Below are 17,510 nucleotides of genomic sequence, written 5' to 3' on the forward strand. Positions count from 1 at the left end.
CATGGGACAGTGCAAGTCTAAGGAAAGAGACTTTAAAGAACAGAAAAGAAAAACTTTAGAACCAAGGCCTTAAAGAATAAAGATAGAGAAAAAAGCAAAGTAAATGAAGAGAATGATAGAGAAAAGAAGCAATGAGGCTGTTGTGTGTCTCCATCCAAGCACTCAGCACACCTGACCCCAGTTTTATGCATGTTTGTCTATTGTTTGTCCTTTCTGCATCTCTCATCACTCCCAGTTAGGTCAGTTAGGTTCAGTAGTAACAGGAGCATGAGAAAGCTTGCTCCAGTTCTGTTTCTCCAACAAGCCTGCTACAGTCTCTTAAAGCAAGAAGACCCTGCTAATACCCTCTTCCCCTTAAGAGACCTCAACACCCCCATTCAGCAGGAAATAGACAGAAAAACATCAATGCCCTGTTCCCTTTACATAGATAGATAGATACAGAGATAGAGATATTGATACAGAGATCTCAAAGGGCAGGAATGTTAGGGTGAACACTATCTATTCTGTGCCACTTTCAGCCTAACATCTCCCCATCAGTTGAAGGTCTCATGATGATCCCTGGGGGAGGGGAGAAGCAATTCTACTTCCAGGATGCCTTCAGATTTACACTACAACACTGAATTGTTCTTGGGTCTCCGTTCCTCCACCCTGCCCTACAGAATTCAGACTTGCTAGCTCACAAATGTGTGAGCCAATGACTTAAAATAAGGGTCCCCTAGATAAGGAAGTCAACATATTTTTAATGGCACAGTAGATCCTTTAAATCTGCAGGTACACCATTCCAAGTAGACATCTGTTCAGAATGTTCAGTATGTAGAGTTTAGACCTATACTGCAAATGCTTAATTCATTTCTCCCATAACACCGCCCAAGTTCTGCTAATCTCATGCCACCTTTCAATAGACTAAAATGTTCACTTAAAATAAATTAAGCACATTATGTGACCTTTTTTGGCTTGAGAGGATAATTATAACGTCTACCTTGCTTTTTGGGTAACGTTTACTTCTAGGGAGGCATATTTTCACAAAATTAAGGGCAGGGAAAAACTCAGCAGATCACACAACAATTTAGATGCAAGTGACGATAACACAGGAATGAGAGCTTTGTATCAAGTGAGCTGTATAATGTGTGCATGGGAATTTAAATTTTTTTGTTTTTATTTATTTACTTGTTTGACATTGCTTGGCTAAAACTGTAAATAAGGCGAGCTTACTGTAATTGTGATGTTAATCTTGATTGTCAATTTGATTGGCTTAAGAAGCTCCAAGGAAATTAGTAAATCACACCTCTGAATGTGTCTCTGAGGGTGTTTCCATAAAGAACTAACAAAGGAGGGAAGGCCCTCCAAAAGTGGCTAGCACCATCCCATTGGCTGGGGTCCCAGATGTAATGAAAGGGGGAAAATGAGAAAGCCCACTAAGCACAAGCATTCTCTCTCTGCTTCCGACCACCTTGATGTGCTCTGCTCTACCAAATCCTACCCACCATGACAGACTGAAATCTCTGAAATCATGACCCAAAATGATTATTTTTCTCCCTTGTTTCTTTCAGGTATTTTGTCACAGTGGTAAGAAACCTAACTAACCAGAAAATTGGTAGCTGGGTTGGGGTCAAGGCTGTGACTACATAATCACATAGCTCAGAACCCTTTAGAACTGGTTTGCAAGAAGAATTTGTAAACGTTTGGAGACACGGATTACAGAAATCCTAGAATGCTGTCAGCAGAGTTTACTGGGTGATTCTAATGGGAGCTCAGAAGATGAGAATGCTGATAGGAATGTGGACAATAAAGACTATGCTCGTGAGGTTTCAGAGAACTGAAGACTCAACTGGAAATCTGATCAGAAGGCATATGTGTTACATTCTGACAAAGAACTTGTCTTCATTTTGCCCGTATCCTGACATTGTAGGAGGCTGAGTTTAAAGATGACAGAATAATCAATCTGGCAGAGAAAAATTCAAGGCAACTCTGGATTCAGGTTATGGCACAGTTATTGCTAACTGCTTTTAGTCAGACTTACAGTGAGACCTAGGAGCAAAAAGCAGAGCAGAAATATTTGAAAAACTTGCAATTTGTCTGGAAAAGGAGCACTTTTAAAGTTGGGGCCAAGGAAACTGTGGGTGCTGAAGATATCAGAGTCATTTAAACGGAGCCAACTACTTTGCTTTGGGACATCAGGAAAATTCATTGAGTACCTCTCAGCAATTGGCCAGACTCCACCAGACAGGCTCCACAATGTAAAGGTTTCAACTCATTTCAAAGGATCTGCTTTGAGAAGATAGCTTTGGGGTACTCTGCTCACACAAAGCCACCTAAGGAAGTGTGTCCCTGCATTCAGCCATCCAGGCATTCAGAGACTGCCACATACATGGTCCAAAGGAGTGTAGCTACTATTCAAGCTGGTTACAGATACTGATTTTGCAGACACACAGAATGCAAGAGTTGCGGGTTCATAGAAGCGTCCACCCAGATTTCAAAGGAAGGCCTTGGAAGCTAGCCAACATATAGGAGTGTCAGGAAGCTAGCAGGCAGCCCCTGAAAGGGCAATGCATGAAGCTATGAGAGTGAAACCAAAGATGTGATGGAGACCTAAGAAAGTTAAAGAGGGAAGGAATATGGACCATCTGCCAGGGAATGCTGCAACAATGAGGAGAGCTAGCAAGCAAGACACAGACCCACAGACACAGACCATGTGGGTTGCAAATGGCAGACCTGTTGGGGCCCAGATCACTCTACCAGTGCCCCAGATGCTGAACATGGAGCGATAGGATTTAATGTTTGCCCTGCTGAGTTTTGGTCTTGCTTTCCCTCCCTTCTATTTCCTCATTCTTTTCTTTTGGAATGAAAATGTTTACTCTCTGCTATTGTACATTCTAAGTATATAATTTTCTTTTTGATTTTACAGGAGCTCACAGCTAACAGTTTGCCTTGCATCTCAGAGGAGACTTTGAATTTGTACTTTTAAGCAATACAGGAACTCTTAATACTATGGAGAGTCCTGGAGATGTGTTTTGCATTTTGAAGTGGACATGAACATTTCAGGATTGGGACAGAATGTTATGGTCTGAATATGAAATGTCACCCACAGGTTCATGTGACAGAATGTTATGGTCTAAGGAGATGTATTTGGGGTGGACTTGAAATTATTAATTCTGATTGTCAACTTGATTGAATTAAGTACCTAGGAGACTAATAAAGCAACTCTGGATGTGTCTGTGATGGTGCTTCCAGACTGGATTGAAGGAGGAAAAATCTGCCCTGAAATTGGGTGACACCATCCCATAGGATGGAGTCCAGATGAAATGAAAAGGAAAAAGGAGAAATCTCAGTAGCACATGCATTATCTCTCTATTTCCTGGCCACCACAAGGTAAACTTCTCTACTCTACCACGCCTTCCTCCACCACAATGGTCTGAAACCTCTGAAACTGTAAACCAAAATAAGTATTTCCTTCCTAAAGTTGCTTTGTCAAGTATTTTGCCACAATGACAAGAAAAGTAACTAATACAGAATGCTAGGACGTCTATGACAAACTGAAGTTTTGCTAAAGCACTGCAAACTTAGTTATTAAAGAGAATACTAAAAAACTCTAAACAAACTAAAATGTTATTTTTAAATGTTATCATTCTAGTACCAATTATGAAATTTTCTATAAGTAAAACACAACCTTGGGGAAGGTATTAATATCAATTTAATATGTCATATTGGAATCTATATTCCACTTCAGAAAGAATTTATATGGATATAGGGAATAGAAAAATAATTGAACCTCCTACGTAAGTTTCACTTTTAGTACTTTAACAAATCAATTTTATAAAAATAACCAACCTTAAATCAAAGTTTTCATGATCCTTTAATTGGCTAGGAAGGAAAACAGATTCAAAAGTCAGAAGAGTATACCCGCCAAAAAGTTACCTCTAATATAAGCCAGAAATTTTCTTTCAGTGCTATTTATGAAATGTTTATTATCTTAAAAATGGTACCTGGAAGCACCAATCATACACAATGCTAACATACAAGTAAAATTATATTTTATTGTATAATATATGGATTATTCGTAAAAAATAGGATTACACTGACTCAAACATACAAGTTTTCAAAAGATAAAAACAGAATTATTCTAGTTATTGATCTTTGCTACAATCGAAACCATGTGAAAAATTACAAGTTTCAAAAATGAATAGGTGCTAACAATAAAAGTGAAAATGCAATAAAAAACAATAATAGCTACTATTATAAAACTACATTACCTTAGGAGTTTTAATGAATAACTATTATAACCTACTTCAGAAACAACTAATATGCTAAAAGCAAAGTATAATAATGAAGAATAGACTGACTATAGTGATTTACAAACAGTAATGCTTTAAATTAATAATCCTGATATCACTGTAAAAAACTTCTAAGAATTTTAAACATCTACCACCTGAACGAAATACAGTAATTTTTACTATTTTTTATTAAAACACCAACCTGTTCCATTTCTTGTATTTTAGAATCCTTGACTTGCAGAATTTCTAGAACTTTTCTGTCTTTGGCTTCAGATTTCTGTTTTTCTCTAAAAATAAAAAACATATTGAGAGTTTATTAGTTATAGCTGCTAGCTGTTTCTTTTTTCTTTTCAGTGCTGGGGATCAAACCCAGGCACTCATGCATCCTACACATGCACTCTACCGCTATATCCAGCCCATAACTAATCCTTCAAATGTTCACATCTTGATAATAAATGTCACTTTAAAATATAGAAAATTAAATTATCTTGGGTTGACAGCCCTTTCAAAATTAATCAGAAACCATATGGAACTAACAGAAACTTACAACTGCTAACAACTAAGACAATTTCATACTAAAAGAACAGTTCCCAGATTTAGATATATGATAAAAATATGTCACATTTTAACCTTGATTATAACCATAATAATTAATAAATATACAAGTATATTCCTGCTAATAAAGCATTTATATGCACAGATTAAGGATAAAATATTACCACTTTTAAAGGAAGAATCTCAAAAATGAGAGAACCAGAGATTGGCTACTAATCAATATTCCGTGACTAGAAATTTTGGATTTCTGACACCTATGTATACATTTCTTTTCTATGAGAAATACTACTGACTAAACTAAATGGCAGTTGTAAAATCAAAGTATAGTTCTCTGGGAAACAGAAAATCACAATACATGTGAATAATGACTATTTCTGCAAATAAACAAAGGTAGCTTTAAATATGGAAAGAAAAGAACAAAGGTCTAAAGAGATAATACAATCAGGCTAAGGCTTGCTAATTTACATCATAAGCAGGGGAAATTTATTGGACACCAATACTTGGTTTTTTAAAACTTTAAAAATAAGTCAAACAAATAGAAATCTGTGACCAAACTGCCCATGAATGACAGAATTCACAGATGAGGAAAAAAGATTCTCAAGTGAAGTGAAAGTGAAATACAGCAAATGCCTGAGAAGGCACAAAGGGATACCAGAAGGGATACCAATCAGAAAAACATACCACTGGGTATAAGAGATTAAATCAGTAGGTATTAACACTTTATAAAATATTGAAATTAGACTTCCAATAAGTTAGCATAATAAATTCACACTTCAGGATCCTTCTCTTCTCTAAATATATAGCATTAATAGAAAAAACAAAAGAATTACAGAGACACAGCTTCCCCATGTAAGAATAACCTGGGACAAACTAAGCAGAGATACAAAGCTATGATTGAGGATGAAGATGCTATTTGTTATCCTCTATGTCAGATGCAGGCTAAAATAGAAAGGAGTTTGGCTTCAGAGATAATGGGGTATACAAGTGCCTTGTTCATGTGAAGAAAAGAGGCTCGTTGTTTGAAATCAAGAGTAGGATGGGGTTCCTAACTCTTGAGAGGAGTCTAGAAAAAACTTCTGTTGCCCTTTTTGGCAACTAAGGCTTATATGAAAAGTCTAAAAAGGCAAAAGTTTATAGATACAGCACCACAATCTGGTGTTGGTCAAAACACCCTTTAGCTGATACACTCAATATAGTAAAATCCCTATGTCTCTCTTGACAAAGAGACCCAAGTTACCAAGCTAACACCTATTTCAGTAAGACAGGCTGGGGTGAGGTTGGCAAGCATTTAGTGACAAGCATTAAATTTCTACAGAGAAAAAGGCACTAGACAGGGAGGAGTAAAGAAAGAGGAAAAGAACAGTAACAGTAACAACAATGCTCCCTTCTCAAGATGTGACCATAAAGAAAAATATCCAAAACACAGGAATCCATATACACCAACACACTAGCTCAATAATCAGAAGATACAATCATCTGGACAAAAAGAAAACAACTAAAAAAATATATAACAGGTTATGTTAAGGGTCCTTAAAGATATAAAATGACCAATATTAAAAACAAAAACAATAAACAAGAACAGGTACATGTCAAAACACCTATTAAATTCCTAAAAATAAATATCAAAATCACTGAAGCAAAAATAATTAAGCTCAGGACAAGACACAAAAAGTGAATTACTGAACTAAAGACTATTAATGAAGTTTTCATCCAAGGCACTGCAGACAAATCATAAGATAAAAAAATGACACACTTGTGACATTTAGGTTTATTTCACCAAGAAATTCTAACATGGCCTCAACAGTCCAGAAGTAGCAAAAGGTAGACAAAAGGTAAAGCAGTTATTTAAGAGGTAATTACTAAAAATGTAGAATTAAATATAACCTAAGATTGAAAAAGAAGTTACCAGAATAATAAACAAAAGCCACATTGAACACATTAATCCACCATCCATTCAACTGCATTTATCAGGCGCTTATCAGATGGACATTATCTCTTGGACCAGAAATATCACAGTGAATAAAATAAACCAAATGGTGCCCTCATAGAATTAACATTTTAGTACAGAGATACTGCACATAAAAGATAAGTGAATATATGGGATGTTAAATAGTTTTAAGTATAATTTTAAAAAATAAATTAGGGTAACAATGGAAAGTTGTTGGTATTTTATATAAGATAGTTAATGGCTCTCCTTAAAGGTAGTATTTGGAGATCTAAAGAAAAGATGTATTATACAGATCACAGGGAACAGTTTTCCAAACTATGAGAATGGTAGCAAGTACAAAACCCCAAACCAAGTGCATATAGTCATCAACCCTTATCCACAAGGTTTGTGTTCTGAGAACCATGTCATATGCATGCCTAAAACCAGACAGCAGCAGAATCTATGTACGCTCTTTTTTACTATACATACACACCTACCACAAAGTTTAATTTATAATTTGGCATATAGAGAGAATAATAATAAGTAATAATAAAATAGAACAATTATAAAAATATACTGTAATAAAAGTCATGTAAATATGATCTTTCTATTCCTGGAATTTTCTATTTAATTTTTTTCAGGTCACAGTTGACTGTGGATCACTGAGAACTTGGAAAGCAAAACTGCACATAAGAGGACTGGGAGGACTACTGTAACTACTATATTTAAAGAGCTGTAAAGAAATAAGTATATTTGTGATAAAGTGGACAAGGAAATAGTAGCTGAGGAAAATGAGGACAATGGGGATAAAATAATATATGGCTTGCTAAATCCTGCAAAATTTGGATCTGACTCTTAATGAAATGGGAAAGCAAAGGATTGTTTCAATCTAAGAAATAACATATTACAAATTAATATTTTATGGATATGATACTGGCTAGTGGATCTAGACAGATCCTAAGAATCAAGGGTGAAAACAAAAAGACCAATGAGTAAGCAACTGCAGTATCTTAAGACAAAAAAATGTAGGTGAAATGGACAAGATAGTTATCTATGATAATGTCAAAAAAGTGACAAATATCATTCTGGGAACTTTGAAGATAAAGCTAACAAGGTTGCTTTATGCATTAGACATGAAAGGTAGAATAAAAAGAAGAGTCAAGAATATTTCTAAGGCTTTTGCCTGTACTACTAGAAGGATGGAACAGATATTATCCAAAATAGCAGAAGATAGGTAAACACTAGAATATGGGATTTGGACATGTTAAGTTTTAAATAAATACCTTTATCAAAATCCAACAGGAGCAGGTGGATAACCAAGTCTGGCACTGGTAAAGATGTTAAGCTAGAGACACAAGCTCAGGAGCCATGCAAATATATTTTATACCATAAGAGCAAATGGGATCACCCAGGAAGTGACTGTGGATAAAGATTTCTGAGGTTTGAGTTCTGGGACTGTCCAACATTTATACGTTAATAAAGAGGCAGTGGCTTACACCTGTAATCCCAGCCACTCCAGAGGCAGAGATCAAAAGGAACGCAGTTCAAAGCCAGACCAGGCAAAAAAGTTAGGTAGACCTTCATTTCAATCAGTAATCTGAGTCTGGTGCAGGCAGTCATCCCAGCTATATGGGAGTCCATAGATAGGAAGATGGTAGACTGAGGCTAACCCAGGGCAAAAACACAAGACCCTACCTAAAAAATATCTAAAGCAAAAAAGGGCTGGGAGCATGACTCAACTAGTAGAGCACCTGTGTAGCACATGCAGGACTCTGAGTTCAAACCCCAGTACTGCCAAAAATTTGTATGGAAAGAAATGTACATATATATAAAATTCATATGTATTTATGTGTATTATGTATATATTTATATATTTGTATTTATGTAATTTTATATATATGTATATGTATGTTTAAAAGAGAAAAAACAGCAAATAATACTAAGAAAGCAGACAAGCCAATAGTGTAAGAGAACCAAAAGAAGAAGGTAAGTGAATAAAGTATTTCTAGACAGAAGGAATGAGCAACTGTATCAAGTGCCTCAAACATGTTAAAAGGGATAGAAGAATAAGAACAGACTGCTGGATTTAATGAAATTGAGGTCACAGATGATCTTGACAAGAACTGTTTTAGGAGAATGATGAGTATGAAAGTCTAATTGGAATGAGTTTGGTACAGAAAGAAAAAAAATAGTAAAAATTCCTCTTCATTTTCCCATTTAAAAAAGCAGCAAAAAGGAATAGATCAAGGGAATTATGAGATCAAAAGACAGGGGTTTTTTTGGTTTTGATGTTTTTGTTTGTTTTAAGATGCATGTATGTTTGTGTACGCTGAAGGAAGGCTACATGAAGGTGAGAAATACTATGTAGGTGAGAGAAGGGAGGTTTTCAGAGTAACATCCTTGAGTCCATAAGGCTTTAGTGTGCATAGTTTGTTTGGACTTAGATGGGATAATAAACAGTTCATCCAAATAAATAAAAAGAGGGATTATGATTACAGATTCAGGTATGTTTGTAGATAAGATTATGGGAAGGAATAAAATGTCTCTTCTAAGTTTCTATTTTCTCAGTGGTGTAGTAAGCAAGAGTATTCACCAGTTAAAAGTGAGAATGTAAAAAAGATGTATTGGAAGCTGAAAAGAGAAGAAAAACTTACACAATAAAAATATAGGATGACTACTAGGGAGTACTAAAGACCACTTCAAATTAGTTGTCATAAATTTACCAGTATCATCATAGATCAAAGTTTTTCTCTAGCCATGTTTAGCTCTCTGGATGTTCACATACAAAAAGGAACAAATTATGTAGGAAATTTTGCAAACATATGTATTATTACTACAATTTTTTACCATTTGATCTTTATCCTGTCTTATTCTTTTGTTAGTTTCTACACAGTAATTAATAGCACATTTCATATACTATCACAATCCATTCACTTCAGCTGGACTTCCTTTTACTTTGTGTCATATATGAAGTAAAATTTAACATACTTTCAGAAATTAACGCCTCTTTATTTTATATTTTGCTGTTGCCTGTCAATGTATCTACCATTTATTGGTTTATAAAACTATTTTATACTAAAAAACCCTGAGCCTACCATTTGTCACTAATACATACCCTCTAATTATGACTTGACTTTTCAACTTACCATTATAAAATCATTAGTACTGCCAAAGATACAAATCCAGTTGAGGCATATGCATCTGAAGGAAAATGACCAAATTCCAAAGGACAAAGCATGCTAGGGTTTACCTAAGGACAAAGACTGAGGTTGATAAATCCAAGGCATTAATTTCACCCAGAAATTCCCTCTAATGCTCCTTGTTGGATGTACTAGGAAGCTATTTTTAACTTTTCAGGGATTGTTTAATTTATAGAGTTAAAGTCCCTTTAGTCCACTCTTCTATAATAAATCTAAGATCTCCCACTACTGTTATATAAATTCACCACTGTTAATAAATATAAATTTTAAATGAGATAAAGATGAGTCAAATAAAATGAATGTGGTATTAGGGTGACTTGTCTATTATATAAGTATATACACAAATACACTCACAGTATAATCAGTGGTTCTCAAAAGTGCAGGTTTAAAGAAAAAAGAAAAGGTGTAGGTTTCTAGAGAAGCTGCATCAGTATTATCTAAGTCAGAAATGCAAGTTCTTCAACCCAACCCAGGTATACTAAGTCAGATACTAAATGAGGGTGGGGATTCAGCAACTTATGATTAACAAGATCATGGACCCAAAGTTTGTGTCATCCCAAAATTCATATGTCGACTCCCTAACCCCCAATAATGGTATTTGGAGGTGGGGCCTTTGGGAAGTAATTCAGTTATGGAGGCAGGGATTATGGAGTTATGGATTATTTCAGTGCCCTTATGAGAAAGATAGTAGAAATGATCTCTCACAATATGCAGATGTAGCAAGAAGGCAGCCATCATGCAAAAGAGCTCTCATCAGGAACGGAATCAGATGGCACCTGAATTTTGTACTTTCCATAACCCAGAACAATAAAAACTAATTGTTGTTTATTTATCTACTTTTTATTTATCAGAATATTATAGTTGTAATAGGGTATACCGTGACATTTACAAAAATGCTTACAAGGTATCTTTCTCCTTTATCCCTCCTCCAACTTAGAGCAGTTTCAAAAGGTCTCATTGTTTTCACACATGAATACATAGTACTTCTACCACATTCACCCTTCTTCATTTTTTCTTAGACCTTTCCCCTCCTACAGGTACCAACCCCCGGAAAGTGGTATTTTGTTACAGTAGCCAGACCCAAGGCCTCAAGGGATTTTGAAGCACACTAAAATCTGTGAGTCACTGAAATGACAATAATTTACACATCTGTCAGTAAACTGAATGATACAATGCAACAGATACAAGTCATAAATTAAGTATAAATATCCTATAGAATATCAACTTCAAAAATATACCTCAGTGACATATTTTTAACAAAATACTCTTGAATTTGACTATATTTTATAATTTTAAAATTGTAAAAAATATCACAACTCAAAATCTTTTTGGAAATGTAGCTCCTCTTTTGGGTATGGAATATACAGTATTCTCAACACAGAAAAATAATCCCAACAGAAAACTTTGCTATAAAATGAATATTCTTTTTACTTAGAAAAATAAGATATTAAAAAAAAGTTGCTTCAAGCTTAGAATATCACCAACTTACCTAGACAACGCAATTAATACATATTCTATGTATTTATAAGACATTTTAAAAGGTTTCTAAAAAAAAAAAGACACTGTCAAGAACTTGATGATGATCAATGGCTGAGACAAACTCCTGTTTAGCTAATTAGAACCACTGATGTGCAATAATGATGTGAGCTAAGAATATTTGCAGACTTCTTTAGGATGAAAAATGAAGTGAAGAGAGGCTGTCAAATGTATACAAGTTTAAAGCTCCAATCACTTCTCCCAAGAGTACTACCCATTTAGACATTTAACAATGCTGTACTTAGTCACATGAATTACCATGCTAACTTTCTGCCATTTTTCTAAACTCAAAAAACTAAGAAATTATTCTAAATCATTAAGAAACAAAATTTTATTGTGTTATAGACCATGCCATATATTACACAATATGACAGGATCATATTTTCTGGGCTTGAGCCCATTTTTAATGAGATGTCAAAATGAAATATTAGAGTCTAAAAGAAACATTTAACTGTAAATGAGGTGATGATATTAGTATGAATGTAGAAAACAAAGAAGTTTTCTGTAGTGAAGTTAGTGAAGTTCATTATTCATAATTAACAAGTAACAATGTACAAAATAAAGCTACTTGGACTGTTTTCTTTCTTTTGAGTATAGTGTCTATTAAAATGAAGATTTTATATGTACTATTGCTTCCACATTAAAAACATTCCTAATTTCTATTACACATTTAGATTCTAAAACATTAAGACAGATAAAAAATTGAAATGTGAACTACACTAATACCAAACTCTTTATTCTTCACGAAATATTTTAGAACTATTTTCCCATTTTGAATATGTATAATGAATTACTGCCATGGTGTCTACAAATAATCCACTAATAATAAAACTTTTTTAAAAGGTTATAAAAATATTTTACAAATATGTTTTACCTCATCATAAAATATTGAAAGAAACCCTAATACTCTAAATAAAAGTAATATGACAGATCCTAATACAAATAAAAACTTAAGTATAAAATATTTTTAAAGTCCATATATATTTAATATATTTATTTTGCTTTTATTTGGAACTCAGTTTTTATTATACAATACAGAATTTAGAACTATTATATTTTATTTTTAATGTAAGTATTTTATATCTGAAATCCAAAACTTGGACTGGAGAAATAAGCATCACATGTGAAAAAATGACTGAATTGTTTTTAACTTGTGGTAGGTCTGGACTAGAGCACAGAATAAAATCAGGCTCTCTATGTATACATATGTGTATATATATGAATATGGAAATTATGGAATATTAATGAATGCTTTAAACAAAGAAAAAACAATTTAATAGAACATAGCTGTTTAGATTTAAATATTACTAAGTAAGATTATATCAAATTCTTATTTAATCAACTAATTCCTAAATAAAGTTGAAACTTAAAACATAACATTTTCTGTTTTATGGTGAAAAATTAAATGACTAGTTCCTGATTAAATGACTGAATTAAATGACTGTACTTCTCTCTTACTTATTGTTTGGATACTTGTACATACGCTCAACATTTACTATGTATAACATCCATAAGAGCTGGAAATGATTAACTATTATATGCCTATAATAACTGTATAAATATTTTTCACCCAGAATCTCAAAGTCTCTTATAGTGTTCAAAGATATCAGCACTTCAAAGCAGACTGTTTAAACATCTGCACATCACCAGGGTTGCCCCCAAGGATTTTTAAATGATGCCTGCCTGTGCTGAATAAAGTGCTAACTTGCACCTTGCATTTCATACTGTGTCCTGAGCAGCCATCCAGTTGGTACAATACCAGCTGAATTCCCACAGGCCACTGTTCACTCAGGCTTGACTGCAATTATCATGTCAATATTTTGTATTCTGATATGCAGATATGAACACATGCACACTGCATAATACTTTCTTCTCCATGGAATGTTGACTTATGTTCAATGTTTTGGGAATTTTTAATGAAGCCAAAATAAACTTCCATTAAATGAAGACAATCTCAATTATCTTTCCTCAAAAACAAAACTTATGTTTCTATATTACCTTCTACCATGTATAAAAAGGTTAAATTTTTAAAGTAACTTATGCTCCACTGTATTCTCCCAATTCTTTAATTTAAAGGTCTCCATAAAAAAAAAGAGTATTTGTCAAGCTTCTAGCATCTATTATAAAAGTTCAAATGTATTTCTTCACACTTTGTTGCATGTTCTCTCACCTTGAACATTAGAGTGGTTCCAATTAAACATCTTTCTGTTAGTTCCCATGACCATCCATCCATGTCTCTGCCTAGGCATTCATGGCTACTGCAATAGGAAAAGCGCTCAGCAAAAATATATTTATGCCCTAAGTGGAAAAGCCTAGCAGCAATGCTGCCAGATGGCAGAATTCTGGCAGATACACTTCTGGGGTCTCCAACCAGCCATGCTACTACCATGCTCCAAAATGCAACCTCTTTGCAGGCTGCGTTGGCCTAATACACATGGGACAGTGTACTGCCATATAGCAGCTGTGCAACCCATGTGTTTAGGAGTAGGATAGAGAAAGAAAGAGGTATTTTTTTCTTCCCAGTGAAGAAACTGCATAGATAACCTTATAACAATAGCCCACTTGCCAACTTGTCACTTTTAAATCCAAACATAAATGCAGTATCATTTTTCATTTTCTATAAGATTAAATCTTTAAACACAATTTTCTCAAGGATACTGCATTCATATCCTAAATAAAAATACCCAATAAAAACTAAAAAAAAAAAAAATCACCTTGCCTATTATTTTCCTTTTATGATTCACACTTTCCAGGATTGAGTTTTCATTCCTAGAAAAAGGAGTAGGTTGGACTGAAAATAGGAGAGTGAGTACAAGAAACAAGTATTAAGAAGTGTAGCTGAAAGTGAAGAATATTAAAAACAAAGCAAACTGTCTTCAAGATTTATACAAAGGTACAGAATTTAGAAGTAAAAACAAAGACTGAGGATATACCTCAGTAGAGTACTTTCCTAACATGTATACAGCCCTGGGTTTGATATCCAGAACCACACATTTAAAAAAAGTAAAAATAAAGCAATCTCAGTGTTAGCTTAATTTGAAATATGAATATAGGATGAATAAAATTATTACCATTTGTAAATACTGATCTCATCAATTTGAGAGGCTGATATGTTTCTGAATTTGATTTTTCAAATTCAAGTACAATATACATTACTTCAGGATCACTGAACTGCAAATAAAATTTAATATTAAAGAACAATAATAACATCAAAAAAGCTGAGAATTATTCCTGGAAGCCTGTTATATAGAAAATGCTAATGGACTTTTCCTCAAGACGATACATAAACAAACTAAAAAGGAACTTAAACTACATGAGATTATAATGATAATACAATTACTGTTTAGTAGTATTATAATCCCTGTACATGCATTTAACTCAAACCAACTCTATTCTTATTTCTGTTTTACAAAAAAAAAATAAAGGCATTTAACAAGGAATGTTTTTGCCATAAAACACAAAACTAGCAAAATAGATTTGAAATAAAGTGGCCTGGCTCCACAGCCTGTGTTCTTTTTTTTTTTTTTTTTTTGGCTGTTGTTTTTTTTTTTTCATTTTTCTTTTATTATTCATATGTGCATACAAGGCTTGGGTCATTTCTCCCCCGCCCCCACCCCCTCCCTTACCACCCACTCCACCCCCTCCCGCTCCCCCCCTCAATACCCAGCAGAAACTATTTTGCCCTTATTTCTAATTTTGTTGTAGAGAGAGTATAAGCAATAATAGGAAGGAACAAGGGGTTTTGCTGGTTGAGGTAAGGATAGCTATACAGGGCATTGACTCACATTGATTTCCTGTGCGTGGGTGTTACCTTCTAGGTTAATTCTTTTTAATCTAACCTTTTCTCTAGTTCCTGGTCCCCTTTTCCTATTGGCCTCAGTTGCTTTAAGGTATCTGCTTTAGTTTCTCTGCATTAAGGGCAAGAGATGCTAGCTAGTTTTTTAGGTGTCTTACCTATCTTCACCCCTCCCTTGTGTGCTCTAGCTTTTATCATGTGCTCATTGTCCAGTCCCCTTGTTGTGTTTGCCCTTGATCTACTGTCCACATATGAGGGAGAACATACGATTTTTGGTCTTTTGAGCCAGGCTAACCTCACTCAGAATGATGTTCTCCAATTCCATCCATTTACCAGCGAATGATAACATTTCGTTCTTCTTCATGTAAAAGTAATTTCTTTTCAGATGTTAGAGCAATTTACAATGAACAACAAATTTTTTCTAACAGTCTTTAAAACTATAAAATTGGATCTTGGATTTTTCCATCCTATAAAGGAAGTAAATTCATCTTTCTAGCTTAGATTCTCTTCTGTAGTACTTTACATGAGGTGAATGTCAGAATTGCCTAAGAAGCTGTTTTAAGATTCAGGTATCTGAATCACACCTTAAATCTTGGTCAATCACAATCTCACAGAGTTCATGAGTAAATTCTAACTCAAGAACCTCTCAAGTGAATCCACAACTTGGTAAAGGAAATAGCAACATACATAAATCTTTTTTCTATCAGTTCCCAAAAGCTAAAGTAAATATGATTTTTCACACACATCTTCTGGTCAACATGTTGACTATTCAAGAGAATTTTTAATTATCATTGCCATTTTTGAGTAGCTATCAGTGGGCAACCTTTTAAGTAAATGCATTATGTATATCTTCTCTAATCATTGAAAACCCCCTTTAAAAAAATCCTCTTAAGCCATGCATGATGGGTCACACCTATAATCCTAACTACTCAGGAGGCAGAGATTTCGAAGATCATGGTTCAAAGGCTAGCACAGGCAAAAAGTTAGCAAAACCCTATCCCAACCAAAAAAGGTGGGTATGGTGGCCTGCACCTACCATGCCAACTGGGCAGCAAGATAAACAGGAGGGCCACAGTCCATGCCAGCCCACGGAATAAATGCAAGACCCAACAAAAATAATACCTACAATAAAAAGAACTGGAAGTATGGGTCAAGTGGTTCAAACCCCAGCACCACCAAAAAAAAGTTTTTTAAATACCTTTTACAGATGTGGAAAGAGTTCTAGAAAGTTTAAAGATGCCAAAAAAATATGTAAGCATTTAAAATCTGATCTGACTTCTAATTCTATGCTAACCATCTTTATCTGTCAGTTTTTTAATTCCTTACAGTAAAATTTCATCTTATGAATCCCAAGAAGTGCTATAAAGCTGTAAGAGAATAGATTCTCATGCAAGATACACAAAACTTTACTCAGAAAAAGTACTCTTAATTATCACAAAAATGCGATGAGACAGAATAAATGCAGAGAAAAGAGCTTCCTTAAATAAGAGAGGTCAGAGAAGACAATGATAAGTACTCTTAATTATCACAAAAATGCGATGAGACAGAATAAATGCAGAGAAAAGAGCTTCCTTAAATAAGAGAGGTCAGAGAAGACAATGATTACATTTTTTACCAACACCACCTCCAAGAAAAGTGCTGTTTTCTCCTCCTCCAGTCCTCTCTCCCGAAATGTAACCTATAGGATCCTTAGTACATACCAGTCATTCAGTGAAAATTTTTGAATTAAATTTAAAGTTTTATTAAGACTTTTAGGTCGCCACCAGATGCTGGCGCCCAGACGGCTTAGGAAGACGTGGACCACAAGGTGAGCTAAGCGGTATGCGGTACTCCCACAGACAACCCTGTGCCAGATCAGTATACCCCCTGGACAGACCGACACCCAGCCAGGGAAAAAAAGAGAAACTGAGTAATAAGCAACAAGAACAATAAAGACACGTAGCAATGAGGGTGGGGTGCACTGAGCACCGAAGAAGAGGGTAGGGGAATCCCTCACAGAACTGTAAATAAACAAGCCAGGCGAGAGAAGGCAGGAGCAGCGGCACACGCACAGCAACCAGGAGCGGCAAAGCTTGTAAAAGTGGTGGAGGGAGGAAAACTCCACAGGAGAAGGGGGAAGACCAACTTCCCACGTGAGCCGTAAATAAACACACACGCCAGAGAAAGGGGGTGCAGTGTCACCTCCCCAGTGTGCTTGGAAAGGGGAAAGCTTGAAGCAGAGGCTC

The 17,510-nt window shown here is 34.8% G+C and overlaps 1 protein-coding gene across 16 annotated transcripts in view; it reads right to left on the reverse strand.

Moving 5' to 3' along the window:
* The window catches only part of Cntln (centlein), a 314,618-nt gene that overhangs the window by 247,434 nt on the left and 49,674 nt on the right, over positions 1–17,510 (reverse strand). For 14 of the 16 annotated variants that reach the window (XR_012440429.1, XR_012440430.1, XM_074051749.1 and 11 more), the window contains one exon: positions 4,474–4,558. Coding sequence is in view for 13 of the 16 variants with exons in the window: in XM_074051749.1 (XP_073907850.1) it covers positions 4,474–4,558 (85 nt within the window). In the remaining 3 variants the exon portion in view is untranslated. Of the gene's footprint in view, positions 1–3,828; positions 3,862–4,473; positions 4,559–9,899; positions 10,035–17,510 lie in introns of those variants that run through there. The other 2 variants (XM_074051762.1, XM_074051758.1) reach the window with 2 other exon arrangements.

The sequence above is a fragment of the Castor canadensis genome, chromosome 13, assembly GCF_047511655.1.
Source record: "Castor canadensis chromosome 13, mCasCan1.hap1v2, whole genome shotgun sequence".
NCBI classification, from domain to species: Eukaryota; Metazoa; Chordata; class Mammalia; order Rodentia; family Castoridae; genus Castor; species Castor canadensis.